General features: G+C 52.1%; 1 protein-coding gene across 2 annotated transcripts; it reads right to left on the reverse strand.

The window, feature by feature from the left end:
- Positions 1-2249: 2249 nt before the first annotated feature.
- Positions 2250-5314, reverse strand: Adm (adrenomedullin). Of its 2 annotated transcripts, XM_090348959.1 has the most exons (5): positions 5219-5314; positions 4527-4649; positions 3935-4050; positions 3617-3766; positions 2250-3394 (listed from the first exon to the last, which is right to left on the reverse strand). In XM_090348959.1, exons 3-5 carry the CDS (start codon positions 4030-4032, stop codon positions 3073-3075), a joined length of 570 nt encoding a protein of 189 aa, XP_090205085.1. In that variant the 5' UTR covers positions 4033-4050; positions 4527-4649; positions 5219-5314; the 3' UTR covers positions 2250-3072. The 2 variants fall into 2 exon arrangements, with proteins under 2 accessions (XP_090205085.1, XP_090205084.1); XM_090348958.1 differs by lacking the exon at positions 5219-5314 and having other exon boundaries at positions 4527-4666.
- Between the last annotated feature and the right edge of the window lie 4938 nt (positions 5315-10252).

Genomic DNA, 10252 nt, shown 5'->3' on the forward strand with positions numbered 1-10252 from the left:
AGCTCACAAATGACTCAGCCCTGTTGATAAATGATGAGTTCTTGGCATCAAGAGGTTCCTATCCTGATAAGCTTCAGCACCTTATGGAAAAAGCAATCCAAATATTGGTTGGACCCATGACAGAGTTTTCAGGGTTTCGTGGTGACCTTTAGTTAATCCTGAACACGTAACTAGGCTGGTTATAAGAGGGTCTCTGTCTGTTCAGGAATGTCTCCAGTCACAGGGTTGGTAGTGGGAAGGACTCCAGCTGAGCAGCTGCCTCTTTGCTCTCAGAGCTGACCTCTTTCAGCTTCACTTGCCTTAGATTCCCTGAAGTCATAAGACTCCCTCTGCAGAAGGCTAGATGCCTGTTCTCTGCTCACAGTAGCCTTAAGCTAGTGCCCAACCTGCCTTTGGCAGCTCTGTCTGGTGGCTGAAGTTCTGCCAGGGTGAGGTTTGGCTAGAGGGCTCTGTGGCTATGGGACAAACCTCAGCTCAAGGAAAAGGGTGAGTGTTTAATCTTGAGCCACTGTCTGCAAGGTCGAAACAAGCTCTGCTGTGCAGTTTCAGTAGCCCCTTCAGATCACCACCACCACCACCCCCAACCTCCCTCCTGGTACAGACCTTGCATGGCTGGAGTGTCCCCCTGACCTCTCACTTTTTCATACCTCTCCACCCAGTACCTATTCCATCCCTGAGTATGCAGTATTTATTAGGTGATCTCTCAACGCAGGAGAGCCTGTTGATGCATTTGTATTTCCATCCCCCAGTGAGCCTCACAAAATGAAGATCATTGAACTGTGGAAGGCTGGCACTGGGGACAGCCAGGTATCAACAGAAGCCTTGTTGCTAGGCTTCCAAATCAGTTTTGCCTTCGGCTCAAGCCCTAAGAAACTCCTGCACTCTGCAGCTGCCGCTTCTTCTCGGAGGAACCCATCCTCCCATCCTCGCCCCTCAGCAGAGGCCCTGAAACAGGCAACGGAGGCCAAAGCCTCGGCAGGATGAGGCCACCATGGAACCTTTACTATCTCCCAAGCCACTTGCAGACTTTCGCCACTAGCAGGGTTCCCTGAGAACGCTCAAACACTAACATTGCAGACATGCTTTGCCATAGAAAGGCCAGAAGAACTTTGCAAAAAGACCAGCAAGAGTCTCTCCATCTTGGAGGAGAACGATGGCAGATATGCTGCCTCAACTTACCCTCCCCTTCTGTCCCAATGGTTCTCAGTGAAGTGCTTGGTGCTTCAGCACCTCTCACCAGGAATGGGGGTTTGGGGGTAGGAGTGAGGCCTTCTAAGAGGACGAAGCGTGCAGAAGCAAGGGGGAAGAAGGAAGGAGGGAGAGAAGCGCAGGCCGGAGAGACAGTGAAGACGGCTGGGGAAGGAGGAAGGAAGAGGAGAGCTGCATGGAGAGACGGAACAATGAAGGTCTCAGGCCGTCGGAGGCGCACGGTTCCGGCTGCACGTCCGTTCAGCCCGCCTCCGACCAGCAGCTGCACGCTGCGCAGCGTGTGGGCGCTGAGTCACTGTCCCAGAACAGCGCGCCTCTCCCGGCAGGTCGGGGGGAGGGGGACCCGGCTGGCATCTGCAAACTCCTTTTTTTTTCTTTCCTCTTTCATTAAGGCTGTGTGCTGACTCCCACGTAGGAGAACTTATTAAACCGCACGTACTAAGCTCCGGGCTTCTGGAGGGTGCCGGCGGCGGCCGCCAGGGAGCGCTGCAACCCCGCGTACGAGCCCTCGGGCCTCGGGGCGCTGGGGCCGGGGAAGCCAGGGGGGGTTACTTGCTCCTCCGGGCTTCCCCGCGACGCTCGCACTCTCTCTTTTTTGCACTTACACACTTCATTTTCACACCCACCGACGCAGGATGAATCGTCCCCATTCGAAAGGCTCGCAACCCCCCTCCCCCACCCCTAGATTCTCCCGAGGCGCGCCTTCCCGCCAGGTTCCGAGAGCAGCTCTTTAAAACTGGGACTCCGTTGCGCAACCCGCAGAACCCGGGCTGGTCCACCCGCTGGGTGTCACCCCACCCCGCCTGGCCCGGCCGCCACGCGAGGCGGTGACCCCCGGGGCGTCTCCGCGAAGGCCTGACTCGCATCCAGGACACGCGCCCTGCGCTCTCCCACCTCCTCCCCTGCTTTCCCTCTTCTCCCCACACGGAGAGCAGGGCTTGTGATCACGGAATCCTGGGGCCCCCACGGCTCCCAGGCCGACCAGCATCGGGACTCGGACCGTCCCTCACCAAGTGCCTGAGCCGAGAATGAATCAGCATTGAGACAGTTTATTTGGTTTGCTGCTCACACATCACCCATTTTATGTAAATAGATTATACAGAGACACGATTTTTCCTTCTTCCACAGTCAGGCGCTCTCTCTCTCTCTCTCTCTCTCTCTCTCTCTCTCTCTCTCTCTCTCTCTCTCTCACACACACACACACACACACACACACACACACACACACACACACACACCACGGACCAAACGTTACACCTCGCTTAGACATTCACGTCTTAAAATAAAGGGTGTGTGCGTGGGGGGGGACACAATATAGTTGCTTTAAAATGCCCTTAATACAATATATAACGTACAAAAATATCTCTATATATTTGAAGTTAAAAAAAAATCTCGACAGCAACAAACTTAAATATCGATAGTTACCTCTGTACGTATAACACGCATTGCACTTTTCCTCTCTAGGTTTCTGGAAAGTTCAAGTAATAGTGAGGCTTGCGCCCCAGGTTCGGGGGGGGGGTGACACTCCCCCGACTGAGAAATCAGTCCATGAGCCGGCCAAAGACAGGAGCTCAGCCCTGCCTGGCTAGTCTCAATAGTTGGGTTTTCTCCTCTTCCCGGTGGAGACTGGCACTCTCTGGTTGTCCCCTGCCCCTGCCTGGGGCATCCTGGCGCGTCGCAGCGGAGGGAACGCTGGCTGGAAGGGGAGAGGGTCTCTGCAAAACCAAGGCTGGTGGCCGGCCCATGTGCCTCCAAGACTTAAAGTCTCTGCAGGACAGCCTCCGCTTGGTCCGGATCCGAAGCCCTGGGCTTCAGGAGACGCCAGCAGGACGCTCGAGCGACTGTTCAATGCTGCTAAGGCACCTAGATCCTGAGGAGGTGGTCGGCCCCTCGGGGCGCCCGGGAGGCCGGAGGCGAGCGTGCCTGTGGCTCGGAAGGCACCAGAGTCCGGCTCCGGCGGGCTTCGGGCAGAGAACGCCGGCGCCGGCGGCCGTAGCCCTGGGGACTGATCTTGCTCCTGGGGGCGACGCCGTCCTTGTCCTTGTCGGTGAACTGGTAGATCTGGTGGGCCAGCTTCTGCACTGTACAGGTTCCGAAGCGGCAGCCAAAGCTGCGCAGGCCCTGGGAGTTACTGTTCATGCTCTGGCGGAAGCGCTTGACTCGGCTGTGGGCAGCGTCCGGGTGGCTGGGGAGGGGAAGAATGCAACGTGAGCCCCCCCACCTCGTCAAGCAGGACTCTCGCCCTCACCTCCGTGGACCCGAGCCGTTCGAACACCTTGGGGGGAGGAGGGGGCTGCTTCGTTGCTCCAGTCACCAGAACTTGCACTCCCGCCCAGGCGATCGGATAGGGCCAGGGGAGTAGAGAAGCGGGCTGGTCCCGCACGCTGCCGGCACGGGGCTCAATTACCTGGCCTGGGCGCTCCGGGAGTTGTCCTTCACATACTGGGGCGCAGTGAGAGCGTGGTCGGACGCAGCCTTCGTGTCAGCTAGCCCGATGGAGTAGCTGCTGGGCACACGCAATTCCCTCTTCCCACGACTTAGAGCCCACTTATTCCATCTAGAAAACACAAGTCGACCCGATTGAATGTACGTCCAGGAGACCTCCCGGGCTGCTCCAGCTCCTCCTCACGCCCAACTCCAGGGGATCCAAGGCCACTTTTTCCTTGTCTGCCTGTCAGGTACTAGGATTGATGAAGGGGAGAGGCTCTGGGGGACTGGGACTCACTTCTTTCGGAATTCCGAGGACACGTCGAGCCGCGCTGCATCCGCTCCTAAGAAGGCCAGGGAGCCCAGGAACATCAGGGCGATGGAAACCAGCTTCATTCTGGCGATGCGCGGAGCCTGGCAGAGGAGACAGAGCAGCGGAGCATGAGCACCGGGGCCGATTGCATCGTCCGGGCAAAAAGCACGAAAGGAGGGAGGCGGGGGGGGGGGCAGCTCGGGCGGGCTCAGCCCCAAGCTCCGCTTGGCTCAGACACTTATCTTCCCCCGGGCGCAGAGAGGCGCCAGAGGCGTTTGCACCCGCCCAGCGAGTGACAGGCCCCGCAGGGGAGGCCGCTGCAGAGCCGGGCTCCAGAGGTTCCTGGCTCTACTCTTTGGAACTTAGCTTATGGAACAGAGAGTTTACTGGATCTCTGGAGCTCTGGCTGCGTGCATAAGCTGTACCCGAGATGTGGGGGTGTGCTCGGCAGAGGATTCCCCCCTCCCCCAGAGTGGGGTAGTTCACCTCAACCAGCACTCCTAGTTTTGGGCCTCAGCAAAATCTTCACCCCACCCCCACCCCCCCCGCCCCTACCCCTTGGGCCTGCGGCACCTACCTGCTGAAGGGGTGATCTTCTAAGTACTGGGAAGATAAAGTCCAAGACGTCCTTCTCACAGTGGTAAAATCCCAAAGTCCAAGATTGACGGCGATGAGAACCCAGAAGTGCTAAAGGCTGTAGCTGCTCGGTATAGTGTCACCAAGAAACCACTGAGTGGCCAGCTCCAGTTCCCGAGCTTTATATGCGCTCAAGGGGCGGGGCCTGCTCTGCCCTCGCCCCCTCCCTTTCCCCGGGCAACGCACGCGCTTCGGCCTCCCGGCGCGCGAGCACTGCTTGCTTTGGGTGGTGGGGTGGGGGGTCTCTTGTACCCCGAGGACTTGGAGATGGGCTCCAAGAAGTTGCCACAGAGCTCAGACGGTAAGCCGTGGCAGAAAGCCGCAGAGCTCCTTTGGGGCTCTCCCCCTCCCCAACACACACACACACACACACACACACACACACACTCAGCCAGGCACTGTACGACCCATACTGCGCGACCTCCGGACATACAGCAGCAAGAACCAACCAGTGGGGTTCGGGAGGTCAGGGGTGGCTCGTGGATGTCCCAAGCCCAGGACCTGGGGAGCTGTGGCTTGAAGTGGACCGCGCCCCCTGCCGGCTCAGCGCCTGACCTAGCCTCGACCCCAGACCCCGCTGGAGCCTGTGGAGCTGAGTACCCAGAGGAGCCCAGAGGGGTGGGACTCACTCACCTGGCCTCTCCAGAGCTGTCAGAACCCCTGGGGTTCTGGATGGGCTAGGACGATTTCGCAATCCGGACAAGGCTCGGAATAGCTGATTTGAACATTAGGTTTTGGAAGGAGTCGTTATCCGAAGTTTCAGAACTTGCATGCCTATTTGGAAATACAGGAATAACCAAAATTAGCACACACACCAAAAAAGATACCGTTTTATTTCTCTCCTCTTTGTAACCCAGTTATGCCTTATAAGGTTATAACCTGAGTTTGCCTGGCTGTCTTCTTTCACCCATTGTAAACGTGACGGTTGGCTGCCAGGCAGCTCACTAATGCTTCACGTATGTTAATCGTTTTACAGTTCACAAAGCACTGCCACATCCCCGTCCCTTTTGATCTTCACACTAACCCTTGGGTTAGGTGAGGAAGCTAAGATTACTTTGCCCATTTCACCAAGTATGAAATTGAACTAAAGAAAGGGGACGTATACTGCCCCCCCCAATCACATTACAGGTAAAATGCAATAGACTCATTCCTAATGCAGCCAGGCAAGCAAACACAGAAAACTGGGGTGCGGCATGGTGGATTCTTCCAGTCTGGGGTCACCGTGCTGTCGAAGGGGGAGAGGAGAGTCCCAGCCTCTGCCCGAGGAGATGTTGCCTGTTCATGATGAATCAGTCCGAACAAGTTTGTCACCGGTTTGTGTTGTTCCTAGCAGATTCGTCACCTCCTTTTCCAAAGTCTTCCCTTCTAGGGACTCAACTGCCGAGGGAAGGCACAGCTCTGGGTGTACTTCTACTTCTGGGAATGGGTTTTCCTGCCCTATCTGAGCCTTTGGCTCACTCCGATTTCCTGAAGCCAGCGAGTAATCTTGGAGGCCGTCGGCGAGGGACCCACTCAGCAGCCCAGCTTCTAATGTTCACGCCCTGACACTTAGGACACGAGGCTAGTCATGTCCCCCCTCCAGTGTCCCCATCTAGAATGTGTCCTCCAGCAGATCTCTTAAGCTTCCTCCTACCTAATCTGCCATAAATGGCCCTGAGACCCAGTGCGAGTCGCTGGGGTCCCGCGGACCTTGCCCACAGCTTGGTCTGGGTTGAGCAGTGCTGGCTCAGCTGCCTTTTCGCAGTCCGACCGTGGACATTGCACCGTGGGGGGGGGGAGGAAATGGCTACAACGAGGTTATTTATTTCGGAGGACTTCTTCCCAGGGAAGAGTCACCTGAGCAGACCTGAGTTTCACCTATGGGTGGGAGGGACAGATTCCAGGCTGGGATTCCGAGAAGAGCTTGAGACGCCTTGGGTCAGAGGGATGCAACGCCGCGAGCTGGCCAGTGGTCCGGCCCTCGGGCTGGCCGTGCGACAGTAACCACAGCAGAGCGGGTCAGGAGCAGAGCGGGTCAGGAGGCGTGGGGGGGGGGTGCGCACTGCAGGCAGCAGGTGTTACTGGCAGGCCTGCTGGGTTTCCTAGGGTTAATCCCACTCCCAGGCCCTCCCTCTCCCCCGCTTAACTATTGTTTATTTCTGCCATTCTATTCTTTTCACTTTGTCCCCAGAATCGCCTTCACCCGGGAGCCTTTCCGCAACTGGCTGTCAGTCCCTCTGAATATGCGACCTACTACCTGTCACCAACTGGGTCCGTGCCAGATCCAGTTTTACTTTCATTTCCCCGGGCGCGTGCTTCGACTGGCCAGGAGGTCACAGGGCATCTGTCCAGTTAAGTCTGGATTCAGGCAAGTGTGGTACTCTGGATTCCTTCCTTCCAGGCCCCACCATCCTCAAGGGATCCAGTCTGCAGAGATCTCTATGGGTGTAACTCATTGCCTCTTTATCCAACAGGAAAGCCAGTGATTGAAGGAAAGTTAGTTTTCACTTGGGAGCATGATTGCAAAGTAGTAGGCCTCAACAAGTAAAGCAAACAGATATAGGAGTGGAGAGAGGGTGACTCTATCAAGCTGCTGTGCCTGCGCCAGTGGTGGTTCTGCTGTGCCAAGAATTCCCACCTGAGAACCTTGGCACACGTCTTATCAGCCTGGGTACTCTGTCGCCCTGGCACTTGAGATCTGTCACCTGACAAAATGGCCAGTTTTTATGAATCCTGCACTGGCAGCTCAGAGGACTTTGTTAGAAAACTAATATTAGAGAGAAGAAGAGGAGAGGAGAGGAGAGGAGAGGGGAGGAGAGAGAGAGAGAGAGAGAGAGAGAGAGAGAGAGAGAGAGAGAGAGAGAGAGAGAGAGAGAGAGAGAGAGAGAGAGAGAGAGAGGCTGTATGCCAGATCTGGGCCCTTATTTTTCTCTTTGTGAAATTTTCCTTCTTAGTTGTCATCAAAGGAAAACATTACTAGAATGCGATTTAGGTTCAGTGTTCCTATCTGGAAACACCACTGTGGCTTCTCCTGGTGATTTGTTACTGGAGTTTCCTCCACGCAAGCTGCAATGATTGTAGATTCACATTGAGCATGAACAGGGGAAGGAAGGAAAGGGTGGAGGAAGAAAAGGAAGAAATATCTTTTTTTTTTGCCAGTCCTGGTCTTGAGCTCAGAGCCTGAGCACTGTCCTTGGGCTTTCTCAAGGCAAGAGCTCTACCATTTGAGCCTTAGCACTACTTCCGGCTTTTTTCTATGTATGTGATACCAAGGAATTGAACCCGGGCCTTCGTGCATGCTAGGCAAGCACTCTACCACTAGGCCAAACTGCCAGCCCAGGAAGAAAAATGTTAAAAAAAAAAATCTTCCTTGCAAGGAGAGAGACAGAGACAGAGATAGAGACAGACACACACACACACACACACACACACACACACACACACACAGAGAGAGAGAGAGAGAGAGAGAGAGAGAGAGAGAGAGAGAGAGAGAGAGAGAGAGAGAGAGAGAGAGAGAGAGAGAGAGAGAGAGAGAGAGAGAGAGAGAGAGAGATATCCTGGCTAATGAAGATCCACTTTTTGTGTGTCCAGGAATTTTAAAAGGTAAGTCAAATAAGGTAGCACTTACCTGCAATCTCAGCACTCTGGAAGCTGAAACAGGAGGACTGGGAGTTTGAGAACAGTTGGGGGTACATCTCAAGACCTTGTCTCAAATATTTCCTCCAGAATGGTGATACTAAAAATATTCCTAAAACACTGAATAGTGTGCATGTTCTAACATTAAAGATATAGACATAAGTATACATATGCTAAAGGCTGGCTAAATAATGGTGTTTTAATTTCTTCTTTATATTCCAGTAGAATTGTTTTTAGGCCCTAAATTACTCTTAGTAATGTTTGGAGTAAAAAAAAATGTGGGTTGGTGGTTTCTCAGTTAACCTTGTAGACACAGTCTCCAAAAGTAGGATAATTACACTTAGATCTTTCAGAAAATAAGAAACCATAAACAATATCAATGACATTAGTAAGAATAACTGCAATGTGAGTAGCTAAGTACTTAGCTGATCTCAAATGCCTCTTTCTACAAACAGGAAATTTTATGGTGTACTTATTATTCATGTTGCAGGACAAAGCCTGTTAAGCTTAGGACTTGTTTACAAAGTTCCCTTGAAAACAAGGCTCAAGATGCATCCTGGAGTCATAACATCAAGTGGTTTACAGAAAGGATACAATCAGCTTGCGGATTTGGGTCTCAAGGGGAAATATAAAGCAGGATATAAAGCCCAGTGCATTTGGGGGAAGGAAGAATCTTGACTTTTCAAAGGAGCTGAAAGAAATATATATATATATATATTATTTCTAGAAATCAATTTAACACAAAACCAATTGAAATGTAAAATAACCCTATAATATCTGACCATGGGCCAAGTTAAAAATTCTGACACAAAAGGAAAAGCCCTGAGTGTTTTATTTGTTTTCAATATCATTCACAATTTATTTCACAGCATGGTGCAAGCTCTGGTGAGGATGGATGTCTTTTAACTATATCACAAAATGGCCTATGCACATGCAGCACCAAAATACACCGTTTCTATGTGGTTAATTTTTTAAAATTTTGTCTGGAATAGGAACAAAGAGAATAGTTAACCCTTATCAGTTATCTTTTTTTTTTTTTTTGCCAGTCCTGGGGCTTGTACTCAGGGCCTGAGCACTGTCCTTGAGCTTTCTCAATGTTAGTGCTCTGCCACTTGAGCCACAGTACCAATTCTGGCCTTTTCTGTGTTTTGTGGTACCAAGGAATTGAACCCTGGTCTTCGTGCTTCCTAGTCAAGCACTCTACCACTAGGTCAAACCCCTGGCCCCAACAGTTCTCTTTTAAGACACAATATTTTCCAGATCATCAGCATAAAGAAAAGTAGTATCTTATTTTTCTCCTCCTCCTCCTCCTCCTCCTCCTCCTCCTCCTCCTCCTCCTCCTCCTCCTCCTCCATTTTCTTCTTTTGTGGACTTGGGATCGAATTTGGGACCTTATATATTGATACAAGTGTTCTACCACTGAGCTACATCCCTAGCACAGTGCCTCATTTTTGTACTCTTATACAAACAGAAAAATGCAAAGGGTAATTTTTCCTAAAGTGTCAAGAATGTAGGTTGCTGCAGGACACTGAGGACTGGGAATGTGACCTCGTGGTAGAGTGCTTACCTAGCAGGCACGAAGCCCTGGGTTTGATTCCTTGGTATCACATGCACAGAAAAAAAGCCAGAAGTGGTGCTGTGGCTCAAGTGGTAGAGCACTAGTCTTGAGAAAGCTGAAGGGCAGTGTCCAGGCCCTGAGTTCAAGACCCAGAATTGGCAACAAATAAAAAAGAAAAAGAAAAGGAGCACTGGGAAGTTAGTAAGCACAGGAAGTTGGTTCACTAACAGCAAAAATAGAACAAGATACAAATGACTTCAAGATAAACTCATAGTATTAATATATGGACAATATGAGACAATTAGACATTTGGGGCTATCTGAAACCAAGGAAAATGTTACTTGCTTCCTGGCGGGAATCCTATACCATCAGATTTTAAAAATGATTGGAATGGACCAGGAGTTTGGCCTAGTGGGAAAAAAAAACTATTGGAATGAAGCAACTCTTATTATGGGCCTGTATAATTTGAAAGCTCATAACTTCAACAAATTCGC

Source organism: Megascapheus bottae, chromosome 16 (genome assembly GCF_031878675.1).
Source record: "Megascapheus bottae isolate mThoBot1 chromosome 16, mThoBot2.hap1, whole genome shotgun sequence".
NCBI lineage: Eukaryota > Metazoa > Chordata > Mammalia > Rodentia > Geomyidae > Megascapheus > Megascapheus bottae.